The following is a 16,227-nucleotide window of genomic DNA, read 5'->3' as shown; positions in this document are numbered from 1 at the left end:
AAAAAGGTAGATTATTGAATCTACTTTTAAAAAGCAACTACTAGTTTTAAATATTTACATTGGAGTGGATTTTTGTATATTATATACAAATTATGTATATTGATACAAATTTGAGATTGATTTTTGTTAGAAAAAACTGTACATATATTTCTAATCTTGTTCGAGGTATTGTGCCTGTACAGTTCATTTAACAATGTAATGCAATTTTCTAGTCCTTGAAAGTTAATATTACCAACTAATTAGGATATAAAGAAATGCAGGTTAATAGTCACCTATTACAATCAAACTTGTAGTCAGGTATGTTTTCAAGGTCAAACAGATATATTTTAGATAGACAAGTCATCTTCAAACACTTCAGAGACCTGAGAAGGAAATAGTATTGACTGAGAAAGCAGGAAATGCAAACAAGCGACTTCCAAAAAATGTGATAAGTGACAGAAACAGTCGGCTGCCTGGATAGTCACCCAAGGTTCCTCTGCAATGTTGGGGCATCCATCTTTGGCCTACAGGCCTAGCAGCTCTCAGACTTATCTGTGAAGCAGGATTTTCTGAAGGGCCTTCCTACCTTGTCTTGGCAAGGATAGGCAGTCCTCTCTTTTGTGTCCTGCTTGTCCCTTTGGACAGCACCCTGTCAGCAGTCGAGGCAAGGGCACTTTCTCGCCCAGTAGCTAACTTACCATAAAGAAAGTAAACTCTATAAGGAGTTTCTTCGATGCCCATCATCTTCTCTGAGGTAGATTGGTGCTGCCAGGAGCAGACATGTCTCATAGTCATAAAAAATAACAAAATGTTTAGTTATTAAAACATCTTAAATGCCATATTCTATAGATCTCTGAAGATGACCTGTCTATCTAAAATACATCTGTTTGACCTTGAAAACATACCTAACTTGACTACAAGTTTGATTGTAATAGGTGACTAACTACTAACCTGCATTTCTTTATGTCCTAAATAGTTGGTAATAACTTTCAAAGATGAGAAAATTGAATTACATTGTTAAATGAACTGTATAGGTACAATACCTTGAACAAGATTAGAAATATATGTACAGTTTTTTCTAACAAAATCACAATTTGTATCAATGTACATAATTTGTACACAATATACAAAAATCCAACCCAATGTAAATATTTAAAACTAGTAGTTGCTTTTTAAAAGTAGATTCAATAATCTACCTTTTTATCTTATCATATCTATATTCTCCCCCTTTTTTTTTTCAGAGTAGATTCAATAATTTACCCTTTTATGCTATCATTTCTATATCTCTCTTTTTTAGAGTAGATTCAATAATCTACCTTTTTATCCTATCATTTCTATATAATACATTTTTATATCAATCATAGATAATAAAAACAACAAAACATAGCCTCAATGTCAGTTGTGGTGGTGCTTGCCTTTAATAACAGCATTTAGGAGGCAGAGGCAGGCAGATCTCAGTGAGTTCAAGACCAACCTGGTCTCCATATTGAGTTGCAGGCCAGCCAGGCCACATAGCAAGCTTTGTCCCCTGAAAGAACAAAAGCAAACCAACCTAGAGAAATTCTCGACTATAAGAGTTTTATACAGTATGAGAAACTAGGATGTATAAGAATATTTATTCTCAGAAATTACCATCAATGACCCAACATTTTTTGGGGGCTGCTGACTCAACAAAGCTCTTTGGGACTGTGTGAGAAGCATAATGTGCCAGGTGTAGCAGCATGTGCCTGTGATGCCTGAATGCAGGGGTTTACGACAAGTCCATTGTCAATCCAGGCAACCAAGTGAGATTCTGCCGTGACAAAAACAGCCAGGCTTAGTGATACACGCCTGTCATTCCAGCATTCCAGAGGCTAAGAGACAGCCAGACCCTGCCTCTCATGAGCAGAGGAGCTGCCTCTCTTAGTCTGTCTTCATAATCACTGCTCCTGCCCTCTCCACTCTGCTCTTACATCTGTGTTTGTCTCTCAACTTCCTGCATTTCTTTACTGGGAATTTCATTTGTTAAAAAGATGTCTTATCTTTAATTATGTGTGTGGGTATGTACATATGAGTGCTGGTACCCACAGAAGCCAGAGGCCTGGGATTCCCCCAGAGCTAGGCATTGTGATCCAGGATGGGTGCTGGGACTCAAACTCAGGTCCTCTGCAAGAACAGTAACTGCTGAACCATCCTCCCAGCCCCTTACTGGTAATCTGAATTTTAATGTTTGTTTCAAGAGTTTCATGAGTGCCTCATTCAGCTTTAGTTTGGGCATGAGTAGAACACTCTTCATTAGCCTCATTCTCAAAGTGGCTTATGCTGATTGGAATCAGATGTCTCACGTGCAGGTCAGTCAGCCTCTGAGTGCTGGGGTTAAAGGCAAGTACCACCACACCCAGCATATCCAGTACTTCCTTTTTCACGGAGAACCCATGTCAGTTCTCGGGCCAGAAACCCAGATTCTAGTTTCACCATCAAGACGCAGTCAACGCAGTCAGCCCAGCACAAAGTGCTGAGTAGAGACTGAGTGCTCACCCCTAAATGAGGCATCTTTACTGTGCACACGTCCACCCTGGCAGAGGAAGAGGAGGCAGGAAGAATATAAGAGCCAGAGGATGGGGGAGTGCTGTGGGATGCTGTCTTCTGGACATGCCATAGCTATTGCCCTCATGAACTCACAGCACAAGACCAAGCCGACTAAAATTCCAGCATAGATTCGGGGGTGCTTTCTTGGCCCATTCCCTCACTGAGGAGCAGTTGCCAGTTAATAGCTGTTTTTGAGGGAGAATCTTTTCTGAGGGTGAAGCCAGCGGTCTATGAAAACAGGAGAAGGAAAAAGACCTGGAGTTGGGAGGGGGCATGTCGGGAAGGTGGGAGGGGTGGAGAAGGGAAGTGGGGGAGGATGTGACCTTAACTCACTGTATACATGTGTCCCCAAGAATAGAGACAAATCTCCACTTAAAAGCAAACACGAGAACATCTCCACAGCTGTGCCACAGCAATGCAGCAGGGCGGGCATGGGGCGCGGGGAGGCTGGTTTGGGCTTCTTGGGAGTCCAGTTCCACTGGGTGGAAAGGAAGGCTGGTGGTTCTGGCTCCAGCTTTTGGTTGGCTGCTGGGATGTAAGTGGCTGCGGGTGGCTGGTAAGGGAACAGAGAAAAGGCAGAACAAATGTGGGGTTCCCTCCCTCTCCTGACTTAGGAATTGTCCTTCCTGCTCCATGCCTTTTTTTTGTTTTTTGTTGTTGTTGTTTTTTTTTTTTAATTTATTATGGATACAGTGTTCTGCCTGCATGTATGCCTGCACCCCTGAAGAGGGCACCAGATCTCATTACAGATGGCTGTGAGCCTCCATGTGATTGCTGGGAATTGAACTCAGCACCTCTGGAAGAGCAGCCGGTGCTCTTAACCTCTGAGCCATCTCTCCAGCCCCCTTCTGCCCTATGCTTAGCCAGAAGAGTTCCAGGTTTAGAGCCATATGGAGTTCAGGCCAGAAGAAAACAGAACAAAGATGTATCCTGACCAGGTTCGGGCTGGGTCAAATTCTGGCCTTCCTTGATCCACCACAAACAGCTGTGGCATTGATTCTGTTTTGACCTTGAAGCTGTGCTTTGCAGGAGAAGTTGCAGGGGTCAGCTCCATCTTTCTGGAAAGTCCCCTCCCCCGTCCTTTCTTCTTGAAATCTCTGGTTTATTGGCTTCCACTTCGTAAGAATAACATGAGGCCCTGGGTTCAACTCGCCACCACCACAACAGTAAATACATTTTTTAAAGCATGGGATTGTTTCCCCACCCTTAACTTTGTTTACTTTGTTACTTTCCTGTTGCTGTGATAAAATACCCTGACAAAAGCAACTTAAGGGAGAAAGGCTTGTTATTTTGGCTTACTCTTCCAGTGCGATACAGGCCATCATTTCAAGAAGATACAGCAGCTGGCAGGGGAAGGATGGTGGCAGGCACAGGAGACAGGCACCTGTACTCAGGGAGCAGAGAGTGAACAGGAAGTGAGGCCTCTTTATGAAGCCTCACATCCTCCAGCGGGGCTCCACTTCCAAAACAGTCTCACCCCCAAAGGACCATTGAAACATGGGAGCCTATGGGAGATACCTAACATTAAAACCACTACACCCATATGTTATGAGCACCTCTTCATGTCAATACATAAAAATCAACTTAACTTTTAATATTACATGTATTGGGTGTGTGTGTGTGTGTATCCATGCATGTGCATATGGAGATCAAAGGACAACTTGTGAGAATCCTTTCTCCCCTTACACCATGTGGCTCCTAGGGATTGAACTTAGATTGTCAGGCTTGGTGGCAAGCACCCTTACCTGCTGGCCATCTCACAGGCCCCTACAGCATCATTTTTTATTATAGCAAACTATACATAACACACCCTATGATCTTAGTCATTTTGTAAAAGGTTTTGAATTTTATGTGTATGGGCGCCTTGCCTGTATCACATGTGTGCAGTACCCTCAGAGGTCAGATCCTCTGGAACTGAGTTACAGATGGTTGGAGCTGCCACGTGGGTGACAGGAACCCAGGTCTTCCGGAAGAGCAGTCAATGCTCTTAACTACGGAGCCATCTCTTCAGCCCCTATTTTAGTAATTTTCAAGTGCATATTTCCAGTATATTTCACACTGTTATGCAACCATCACCTCCAATCATCACCAGACTTTTTTCATCTCAAACTGAAACCCTGTATTCATTAAGCAGTGTTTTTAATGGCTTTAAGATATAATGCATATAATTTACTTCTGAAACTCTTACTGTTATACATACAGGTATGTTTTCTACTATAAACATTCTTGGTACTAGAGAGATGGCTCCGCAGTAAAGAACATGTGTTGCTCTTGTAGAGAACCTGAGTTTAGTTCCTGGCATGCATATCAGGTGGCTCACACTTACTTCTAAGTCCAGCTCCAAGGGTAGCTATCATCCCCGGTCTTTGAGTGCTCTACCACCAGCACCCCACCCCTGCCCCACGTCATTCTGGGAGACAAAAGCGGCTTATACAGCGTTTTTTGTTTTGTTTTGTTTTGTTTTGTTTGTTTTTTGCCCCACCCCTCTGGTGCTTCCCAGATCGATCGAACCCAGGTCCTTCAGCATGCTTGGAGTTAACACTCATTGTTTGGATAATAAGCACAGATGGGTTTTTTAAAATCCGCATGCCATATTGTCTTGACTTCAAACCTGGAAAGTAGATCAGAAATAGATGATACATATATTTTAAATAGTTAGGGTCCTGGAGACGAGGTCTAGTTCTTAATTGAGTTATTAGGACAGTCTGTCATGATATTTGCCTGGCCCCCTCAAAACAAACAACTAATTAGGTAGTGTTAGGTCTGATTTTCTATGTCGAAACCCTACCCCTCTCGTTTCATATCAAGTACAGATACTAGTGTGGCATGTTGAGATTTTTCTAGCCTTTTACATCACTTAAATATCCAGCTTGAGGTTTGGACCTGGAAATCTGTGAAGTTCAGCTTTCTGTCTCAGGTCCAAGTCCCCAAATCATCTTTACATGTAGTTTTCAAGTCTAGACGCATCAGTAGTACCGGACATTTGCTCATGCTGCTGTTCTGAGGACCACCCTTTGGCAACCACCGCTTTGCAAAGAGTGGAGATCACAAAGAAGCCCTCTGAGGTTCCCAGCCCCAGGCTCAACCCGGTTGTTGCATCCTGGCATGCATTTGGAGAGTGGAAGCCAGAGCCAGAGGCTGGGTGAGAGTGCCTGCGCTGCCGCGGGCGTCCAGTGTGCGGCCACCAGGGGGCAGCCTCGCGCTCGCCTCGGGCTGCTTCGGGCCGCTTCCGGCCGCGCAGGCGTCGTGGGCCGCGAGCCGGATTTGGTGGTCGCCGGGTCTGGTGGTCGCCAGGTAGGCTCCGGGGAATGGTGAAGCAGGCCGGGGTTCTGCGGGTCCTTTCCGAACCTGGACCCTCCGACCCAGCCCCAGGGTGGGATGACGCGGCTCTCACGGGGCTCAACCGGGCCTTGCCTTGAAGCAGGTGGTGGCTGCGGCCCCTCCAGATGCTCACCGCGCACCCCTCCTCCGGGTGCTCACCGAGCATTCCCCACTCCGGGTGCTCACCGAGCATTCCCCACTCCGGGTGCTCACCGCGCACCCACCTCCGGGTGCTCACCGCGCACCCCTCCTCCGGGTGCTCACCGCGCACCCCTCCTCCGGGTGCTCACCGCGCACCCCACCTCCGGGTGCTCACCGCGCACCCCTCCTCCGGGTGCTCACCGCGCACCCCACCTCCGGGTGCTCACCGCGCACCCCTCCTCCGGGTGCTCACCGAGCATTCCCCACTCCGGGTGCTCACCGAGCATTCCCCACTCCGGGTGCTCACCGAGCATTCCCCACTCCGGGTGATCACCGAGCATTCCCCATTCCGGGTGCTCACCGCGCACCCCTCCTCCGGGTGCTCACCGCGCACCCCTCCTCCGGGTGCTCACCGAGCATTCCCCACTCCGGGTGCTCACCGAGCATTCCCCACTCCGGGTGCTCACCGGGCATTCCCCACTCCGGGTGCTCACCGTGCATTCCCCACTCCGGGTGCTCACCGGGCATTCCCCACTCCGGGTGATCACCGAGCATTCCCCATTCCGGGTGCTTACCGTACACACCCCGCATGGTGCTCTCCGTGCACCCCTTTCCAGGTCCCTGTACACCGGACGCTGCTGCTCAACTGTGTGAGCGGCGACCTTCCGCAGTGCTCTCGCTGTCTCACCCCCTCCCTCGCCACTTCTCACCCTCCTTCCCTCCTTTCTTGTTAAAGAGCAATATTTAGACGTTTAGGAATTTTGACATCCCCACCCTTTGCCTGTATAAACGAAATAGCATCCAGAATATTTAAAATAATTATCGGAAAGTGAGGTTTAGTCTGAATTGTATTGGTAACACCGACACCTGGAATCGTGTAAAATAGTCTGCATATTGGCAGTTCATTTAGTTGCCTTATTTTCTTTATCTAAGCGGTGAGCATACAGCAGTTGGTCCTTTTTCACCATTATCAAGCAGCCTTGGTGTTTAAACCGTGCCAGGGCATGTTCCTTTAAGGTCCAGGCAGCCAGTGCCCGCCCCCTCCAGTGACCATGCTGGGTTCAAGCTTGCCTCCCCTCTCACAGCTTTGCAAGAGACTGAGGAAGAAATTGAATTTGAGGCAGCGCTTCCACACACACGGTGTAGATCTTGGATGAGCGCCTTCACCTTTGAGTCCGTCCCCTTCTCCGGGAAACGAGATCAATGGTTGTATCTACCCTTCAGAATGGTTTTGACTTCGATGTTGCGTGGTACTGTGGGAACAGCTGAGTTTAAGAATGGTTGCTTTTTTTCTGGGGAGATTCAGAATATGAGGAGTTAGCTAAAAGGCATAAAATGCAGTCCATAAGAAACAAATGCCTTGATGGCTTGCCGATGAATGGTGACTTTTGCTTGTGGTCTGTGGTCATTCCGCACATCATGGCTGGAGAGGGCGATGGCGGGAGGGGAAACTGATGGGAGAAGACAGTGGTGGAGGAGGAGATCTTACTTCATGGCACCCTGGAAGCAGAGAGACGCAGGCTCGGGTCCCAGTATTTCCTTCATGCTGTGCAAGACCCTGGGTTGGATCCCCAATATGCCACCCTTCCCCCCCCAAAAAAAAAGTTATTTTTTTTTTAAATTGAAATATACTCAGGACAAGTATAAATTGACAAAAAACTGAATAGATGGTCATAATTTTATTTATTTATTTTTCCCTTGAAACATTTCGTTAAAGAAGGAAGATCCTATCTGCTGTGTGGAGAATGGATTGGAACAAAGGAAGGCCGTGCAGGAATCCGATGTAGAAGCCCAGGTAAGGGGTGCTGGTGGCATGTGCCATGGCGGAATTAGGAAAGGGCAATGTGTAGGGGCTGATTCTGAGGTCAAGGGAGGGAGGCATTGAGTCACCCCGGTTTGTGATATGAATGATGAGTGGGTTGTGTCCCCATGATAGAGTGGGAGCCCCAGAGAAGGGACGTGCCGGGGAGGAAGGTCAGCAGTGGACATCCCAGACATTGAGCCTACTGAGTGTTGGGAGAAAGATTTCGGCTGCAGTGTAGATTTAGGGGTTGTAAGCGTTTGGAGGACTGCCAGAGATACTGCATGAGGGGGGTTTACCTCGGCCTCAACACCCTCCAAGACATAGTCTCATCTAGTGCCAGCTTTGGCCAGCTACAATCCACTGCCCATTTTTTTTTTTTTTTTTATGCTCCTGAACTAAGCAAGCGCTTTACCAGGTAGCTGTATTCCCGGCCACTTTTTCTTTTTTTCTTTTTCTTTTCTTTTCTTTTCTTTTCTTTTCTTTTCTTTTCTTTTTGAGACAGGGTTTCTCTTTGTACCTCTGCCTGTCCTGGAACTCACTCTGTAGCCCAGGCTGGCCTCGAACTCACAGAGATCCACCTGCCTCTACCTCCTGAGTGCTGGGATTAAAGGCGTGCGCCACTACCACCTGGCTTGTCTTCTTTTATTTCTCAAAATTTTTTAAAAGATTTATTTAGCCAGGCGGTGGTGGCGCACGCCTTTAATCCCAGCACTCCGGAGGCAGAGCCAGGCGGATCTCTGTGAGTTTGAGGCCAGCCTGGGCTACAGAGTGAGTTCCAGGACAGGCTCCAAAGCTACACAGAGAAACCCTGTCTCGAAAAACCAAAAAAAAAAAAACAAACAAACAAAAAAAACCGATTTATTTAGTATATATGCAGTGTTCTGTCTACACATAATGCCTGCATGCCGGAAGAGGGCGCCAGATCTCATTACAGATGGTTGTGAGCCACCATGTGGTTGCTGGGAATTGAACTCAGGACCTCTGGAGGAGCAGCCAGTGCTCTTAGCCTCTTTGCCACCTTCCCAGCCCGCCCTGGCCACTTTTATCTTTATAAATGTTGGGAAAGAGATATTTTGTAAGAAAGCACAGGGTTTTGTTGTTGTTTTTTGTTTGTTTGTTTGTTTGTTTGTTTTTTCGAGAGAGGGTTTCTCTGTGTAGCTTTGGTGCCTGTCCTGGATCTCGCTCTGTAGACCAGGCTGGCCTCGAACTCACAGAGATCCGCCTGCCTCTGCCTCCCGAGTGCTCATTTTTGTACTCTGTAGGGGCTGCTCTTACATAGCCTGGCAACAGAGTTGAGTGACAGATGAGATGATACATCAGGTCATCTCTCTGCACCTCACATCAGTGATACGGTTATCCCTTGACTTTGACACTGACTCCTAGAAAAAAAACAGTTGCAGCCCTTTGACCTAAGGTCTAAGTTGCGACACCCCTGGTCCCTCTAAGGGTTATGAAAGGTGAGCTGGAGAGATGGCTCAGTGCGCAGAGGTGCTTGTCAATGCAAGCCTGCGGCATCCCCAGAAACCCCTTAAAGACAGAAGAGAGAATCAACTCTACAAAGTTGTCCTCTGACCTCTACACTTGCATGCCGTGACGTGTGCTCACCCGTACCCACACATGGTAGACACGATGATAATTAACAAAATTTTTTAAAAAAGTGTGATGAGAGAGAACCGGCCCCAGCCTGAGTGGAAACGGTTGCCACCGCTATTGTTAAGTCTCTGAAGATGGCCTGAGGGAGAGGCCTGGAGGTGAAGATGAGGGCCTCAGGTCCCTGGGGAAAGAGGAACGAGTGACCCGATACTGCTGGGAGACCCGGGACTGTGGGGTGAATGGGCAGGATGGCCTCCAGGTGGCCTCTGAATGAAACCAAGGTGACTGCAGAGTCAAGGTTTACTGAGCACGTCCTGGTGACAGCAGAAATAAATGCCAGCCTTGAATTCTGTTGTCCTAAGTGACGTTACTGAACTGTCAGTTCTAGCATTTCGGGATTAGAAGCAGTCGTGTTGCCGGGACAACACTTCAGCCCTGTCCTCATTGGCTTGGAAACAGGAAGGGGAGGTTCCGTATTTACTGTCAAGAACTGTGTAAAAGGAGTAGCTTTGGGGGACAAGACTTGGAGTTGAGATATAATTCTTTTTTGTTTCGTGTCTGTGGGTGTTTCGCCTGCACGTATGTGTCTGTGCACCATGGGAATGCAGTACTTCCATAGGCCAGAAGACACCACCACTTCTCCTGGGATGGAATTACAGAGGTTGGGAGCTGCCATGTGGGACCCAGCGCACCACTGAGGGACCCAGGCACGTGGATGGGGACCCGGCTGGGAGAAGGAAGAGACCGCTGAAGGTAGCCTTGTCCATAGTGACTCTGGGTCCCCGTGCCACCCAGTCTAACAGTCACCTTGGAACATCTCTGTCCAGCGCTGTGAGGGACAAGCATCCTTTGCTCAGGCCTGTCCCCTTCCAGGTCCCTCCGCCACGGTTCTTCCGCCATGGCCCTGCAGTGGCCTCTGTCCTGGATTCTTTGGGTCCCTACTGCCTGTGTCTCCCGAGTCATCCCTCCAGAAAATATTGTCACCGATATTCTCACTCACAAGTTTGCCGACTCTTGTCCCAGATTATCGCCAGGGCCTCCTAGCTAATTTCTGCACCTCAGTCTTCCCACCCCAGAGCCACCTTCTGCACCCACTAAGAGTTACCTTTGCTTCTTCACTGGGCCGTCGCTAGGGGCCAGGGTGCTCAGCTAGCCCTGTGTTCAGTCCCCTGAGCCACAAAATAGAAAGCCTAAATATTTTGTTGTTGCTGTGTTTTGGGGTTCAAGCCCAGGGTCTTGCACATGCTGGAAGTTCCCTGAGCTGTCCTCGGCTCGTTCAGGGTACCTTCCAAGGAGCACCCCAACTTCTCAGCGTCAGGAGGCCCTTGTCTGTTTACTGTGCTCACTAAGCGTCTCTGTCCATCTTCTGTCCCAGTCCCACAACACACATGGACACTCAGGCCGTCCACGTAGTGTCAGCTCCTGTGGGAGGAAAAGACCAGACCCAGGCTAGATGGATCCACATTTTAGCTTGTAAGGGAGAACAGTGTTTATCAGAGCAGCTCCCGTGGTAGTTCCTATACGCCTTCAAGTGACACTGAGGCCGACAGAGCCCTCGAGTGGCATCAGAACACCTCCGTGGAAATCCACGTGGGCAATGGTGCCACCCCCTGTCTCCTGTTCTGTTGTAGGAACTGACATGGGACAGCCACATGGAGACAGGAAAGGTCTCCCCCACAGAGAAGTCCCCCGGGGCGTTGGGCTGTTGCTGGCCATGGCCCTCATGAACGTGCTCCTTTACCTCTGCCTCGACCAGTTTGTCATTTCCCCTCGAGCTGCGGAGGACCCCAGGCGCTGTCCCCACGGGTACTTCAGGATGGGACGGATGAGGAACTGCTCGCGCTGGTTGTCCTGTGAGGAGCTGAGGACGGAAGTGAGGCAGCTGAGGCGCGTGGGGGAAGGAGCCGTGAAGAGAGTAAGTGTCCGTGTCCCGTGCCATCGTCACCGGCACCGTCACCATCAGCTCTGGGAGACCAATTTGTTTGGCACCAGCTGCCATGGGGCTTGCTGTGCCTGGGAGTCTAAGGCAAGAAGATTGCCTGGAGCCGGGCGGTGGTGGCACACGCCTCTAATCCCAGCACGTGGGAGGCAGAGGAAGACAGATTACTTGAGTTTGAGGCCAGCCTGGTCTACAGAGCAAGTTCCAGGACAGCCAGGGCTACACTAAGAGACCCTATCTCAAAAAAAAAAGAGAGAGAGAGAAGATTGCTTAGGGTAGGGACTTTGAAGCCAACCTGGGCAACATCACAGAATACTGGCTTATAAACAAACAAGAGAAAAGAGCCATGAAGGCCCTGTGTTTCTGTCCTTGAGCCCAGGAGTCTCAGATCAGGAACTCTGACATAGTGAAATCATCTGGAGGAACGGAGACCGGTTCTATAGAATGGGCGATGGGAACACTTTTGGGAGAGGGGCTGGGGATGTAGCTCCGTGAGAAGAGTGCTTGCTTTAAGGCCATCCTCGGCTGTATAGGGAATTCAAGGCCAGCCTGTGCTACATTGAGACCTTGTCTCAAAAAAAAAAAAAAGTGTATATTTATATATACGCACCTATATATACATACATATTTTTAGAAGCATGGTTAATGGTGTAGCCATTAGGTGTAGATAGGAACTCCAATTAGTGTCAGGAAGCAAAGTCCTAGGATAGTAAGTAAGAAGGAAAGTGCGTTACCTAGTTGTAGAGTATACTGTTTTCAGTTGTAGTTAGGTGAGAAGATACGAACATGACAGACAAGAGTTAGGGAGGCGTCTGAGCTCTCAGCACCACGCAACAGGCCTTCCTTAGTGATCCATTCCTGCTCCGAGACCCACGGGTCTTCAGATCCTCACCCTTGTCTTGGCCAGTGGTCTCACGTCAGGAGTTGTGAAGGCAGCTCGCTCCGCAGACAGCGTCCTCGTCCTTTCTATGAGGCGTGCACCTCGCTGCCCGCATCATCCTGACTCCCACAGCGGTGCTTCTCGAGTGGCCCCGCTCCCGGGGTCGCCAGTCCTTCCCACCCCATCCTTCATTCCCGTGGTCTGTGAAAACAAGCACACTTTACAGCAGCAGCTCCGTTCTCTCGATGGCCCGGTCCTCGGAAGCTGCCGCTCTTTCTCCGTTTCTGTGATGGGAAAGCTCGCTCACCACCCCGACTTCCCGAGCTCTCCATCGCTTTCATCCTTCCCCGCTGGGGCTTCCACACACCAGGAAACCACTTTTTTTTTTTTTGGTTTTTCGAGACAGGGTTTCCCTGTGTAGTTTCGGTCCCTGTCCTGGATCTCACTCTGTAGCCCAGGCTGGCCTCGAACTCACAAAGATCCACCTGGCTCTGCCTCCTGAGTGCTGGGATTAAAGGCGTGCGCACTGCCACCGCCCAGCGACCTAGTCTAATTCTATTGCTTTTATATGTCTAATAAATTCCCAGATGGTTCTCTCTAGTCCCCATCTCCCTGAGTCCTAGAGCCATACAATCAACTGCTTCCGTGACAGCTCTCCCTGGAGCTCTCCGAATGTCACCGTGTCCCTTGTGGACCTCTTGTTGGTTTGCTTTTCCTTTTGAATAGAGCCTTCAAACTCATGATTCTCCTGCCTCAGCTTCTTGAGTTTGGGGATTACAAGTAAGTGTCACTACAGCTGGCTTGGTGTGGAGTGCTTGCTAGTGTCTTCCCTGAGGCCTGCTGTGCCCCCTCTGAGTAGATGGCATCACTTTCCACCCGGTTCCTTGAGCCACACACCTGGGAATCGTCTTGAGCCCTCCTACCTCTTCTCTCAGCCCAGAGCAGGCTCTTTCCCACCGTGGAACATGACGGCTCCCGGGTTCTGTGTAGCCTTTGGAAGAGCCTGCAGTCTCCCTCTTGAGCCCGCTCTTCCCCTTCCCCAGCTCGGGTAGCTGTCCACCTTTCTGCGAGTTGTGTGTATCTGTCTTCACAGTTCTGGGATGGCAGGGACTGGACCGTATCTGGCTCATTCCCATGTCCTCCGCACCACGCCTGCCTCCTAGGAGGTGTCTGTTTCTCAGCTTGCTCTGGCGCGAGCCCGGGTCTGACGTTCTCCGTGGCCCTGTTTCAGGTCTTTCTGTCCGAGTGGAAGGAACACAAAGTTGCCCTCTCGCGGCTCACCAGGCTGGAGATGAAGGATGACTTCCTCCACGGACTGCAGATGCTGAAGTCTCTGCAGAGTGAGCACGTGGTCACGCTGGTTGGCTACTGCGAGGAAGACGGCACTGTTCTTACCGAATATCACCCCTTAGGTTCCTTGAGCAACCTGGAAGAAACACTAAACCTTTCAAAGTACCAGGATGTGAACACCTGGCAGCACAGGTTCCAGCTGGCCGTGGAGTACGTGGGCATCATTAACTACCTGCACCACAGTCCCCTGGGCACGAGGGTCATGTGCGACTCTAACGACCTGCCCAAAACATTGTCCCAGTATCTTCTCACAAGCAACTTCAGCATCGTGGCAAACGACCTGGATGCCCTGCCCCTGGTGGACCACGACTCTGGGGCACTTGTGAAGTGTGGCCACAGGGAGCTGCATGGGGACTTTGTGGCACCGGAGCAGCTGTGGCCTTACGGAGAAGACACGCCCTTCCAAGATGATCTCATGCCCTCCTATGATGAGAAGATTGACATCTGGAAGATTCCGGATGTCTCCAGTTTCCTTTTAGGGCATGTGGAAGGGAGTGATATGGTTCGATTTCATTTATTTGATATCCATAAGGCATGTAAGAGCCAGATCCCCGCAGAAAGACCCACGGCTCAGGATGTTCTGGACACTTACCGGAAGGTTTTACATTCACTCAGGGACACGGTGACGTCTCAGACAAAAGAGATGCTGTAAAGACGGACCACTGAGTGACAGACTTGACGGCTGAGTGGCATCCCAGATGTTCTACTCTGGATGGAAGCGCTTCCGTGAACTTTGTGTCTTGTTGGCTTTGGTTGTTCAGCCCTGCAGACTCTCCCCTGCATCTGCCTGCACATCTGCCTGCACATCAGAGTGTATGCTGGTCTCCTGGCAACCTGGATAGAAGTTGCCAAGCGGGAAAACCTTGCTTTGCTGTGCTTCCTGGTGAAGATGCAGAGAATCTGTGGGTCTAACAGTGTTTGAAGGGAGTGATTGATGGAACAGTAATCACGTAGACACCTTGCCTACCCTGGTAACCGTGTTTATAGACTGGTAAGAAGTGGAAATCTTTAAATGACCACGTGTGAAAAAAACATACACTAGTTCTTCAGGGAACATTTTCTCCTAATTGAAGGAGATACATTTCCCCCTTGAGAAGGGGATAGATACCACAGGCAAAAGAAGTCCTGTTGGAAGTTGGATATATATAGCTCAGTGGCCGGGCACTTGCATGGTTCTGTGCAGAGCCCTGGATCTGGCCCGTCACATGCTCGTACACACACTCGAAGACCATTTTGGGTGTGCAAAGTGCACCGCTTGTCAGGGAGATCATTGTCAGTGTTGGGGATGATTTTCTGTGAAGCTCCCGTGCTCGCTCCTTCCACTGAGCCAAGTGTGCTCTGGCAGCAGGCTCTTGAGATTGTGAATGGCTAGGAATGTTGGGACCAGCAAGTTGAGGGAACTTTCTTGCCTGGTTTGGATGGTGCTGACCTGGGGTTTCTGTGTGAACGTTTGATATCCAGTGTCCTTCTTCACTAGAAGGTGTTGCATCTCCCTGGGTTTGCACAACTGAATAAAAAAAAAAAAAAAAAAAAAAAAAAAAAAAAAAAGAAAGAAACAAAAAACAAAAACAAAACAAAACAACAACAAAAAAAAACCTGGAGCCAGGAATGATGGTACACGCCTGCAATCCTAATGCTGGGAGACAGAGTGGAGGAACTAAGAATTCAGGGCTATCATGGGCTGTACCACGACCCTGTCCATCCACCCCCCACCCCCCAAATAAAAAGGGTCTCTCCCATGGTGCTGACATCCTTATTTGGGGAGACATGAGAGATGTGGTGTGTATTCATGGTCACTCGTGATGTGCCCCTGTCTTCCCCTGAACCTGAGCAGGCAGCAGAGCCACGTGGAGTCATCACAGATGGGGGCCACCTCAGAGTCTCTAGCTTCGCAGGGTCCAGAGCGAAGTCCACAAATTTTCATTTGTGACTGGTTCCCCCGCCCCTAACGTTTCGTTTCCCTTCTCCCCTGGGGACCACCATCCGAGACACATGTCCCCCTCGGGAAGGGGATACCACAGGCAAAGGAAGTAGGCGGATCACGCTGCGCTGTTTTCTGTAGCCTGTGGCTGCCTAGCCACCTGGTATCTGAACAGTCACTGAGACGCGCACAGGGTTCTCCATTCACTTAGGGTCGGTTGTCTGACAAAAACTCCACCAAAGCCCACTGGCTTCCAGATATTGACAAGTGTTGGCCAGGATGCGGAGTAATTGGAACCCTCACCATGTTGCTAGTGGGGACTTAACTGTGCAGAAGCATGTTGGGGAAAAGTCAGGCAGTTCCTCAGAACAATAAAAAGAATTATCATGTGACCCAGCAATCCTTCCAAGTGTACACCCGGAAAGATTGAAATAATGAAAACATGTTTACATTATCCATGAACACTGATGGTACAATTATTGATAATAGACAAATAGAAAATAACCCAGTTGGTTGGTCAGTCCTTTTATATATCTCCATATAGTAGAATATTATTCAGCCTTAAAGAATTACATTCTTTTTTTTTGCTTGTTTTTTTGAGACAGGGTTTCTCTGTGTAGTTTTGGTACCTGTCCTGGATCTCGCTCTGTAGACCAGGCTGGCCTCGAACTCACTGAAATTGGCCTGGCTCTGCCTTCCGAGTGCTCAGATTAAAGGTGTGCGCCACCGCT

The 16,227-nt window shown here is 49.1% G+C and overlaps 1 protein-coding gene across 6 annotated transcripts; it reads left to right on the top strand.

The window, feature by feature from the left end:
- The first annotated feature begins 5,716 nt into the window (after nt 1-5,716).
- On the top strand, nt 5,717-16,227 carry Pomk (protein O-mannose kinase). Of its 6 annotated transcripts, none has more exons than XM_052751907.1 (5): nt 5,717-5,841; nt 7,727-7,804; nt 10,015-10,113; nt 11,038-11,321; nt 13,457-16,227. In XM_052751907.1, the coding sequence occupies exons 4-5, from the start codon at nt 11,046-11,048 to the stop codon at nt 14,225-14,227; spliced, it is 1,047 nt and encodes a 348-aa protein (XP_052607867.1). In that variant the 5' UTR covers nt 5,717-5,841; nt 7,727-7,804; nt 10,015-10,113; nt 11,038-11,045; the 3' UTR covers nt 14,228-16,227. The 6 variants fall into 6 exon arrangements, with proteins under 6 accessions (XP_052607867.1, XP_052607865.1, XP_052607869.1 ...); XM_052751905.1 differs by having other exon boundaries at nt 10,015-10,159; XM_052751906.1 differs by lacking the exon at nt 5,717-5,841 and adding an exon at nt 7,101-7,215 and having other exon boundaries at nt 10,015-10,159.

This window comes from Peromyscus californicus, unplaced genomic scaffold (genome assembly GCF_007827085.1).
Source record: "Peromyscus californicus insignis strain IS unplaced genomic scaffold, ASM782708v3 Scaffold_23__1_contigs__length_62951481, whole genome shotgun sequence".
NCBI lineage: Eukaryota > Metazoa > Chordata > Mammalia > Rodentia > Cricetidae > Peromyscus > Peromyscus californicus.
The sequence above is the reverse complement of the archived record's forward strand: the minus strand, read 5'-3'. Positions and strand labels throughout refer to the sequence as shown.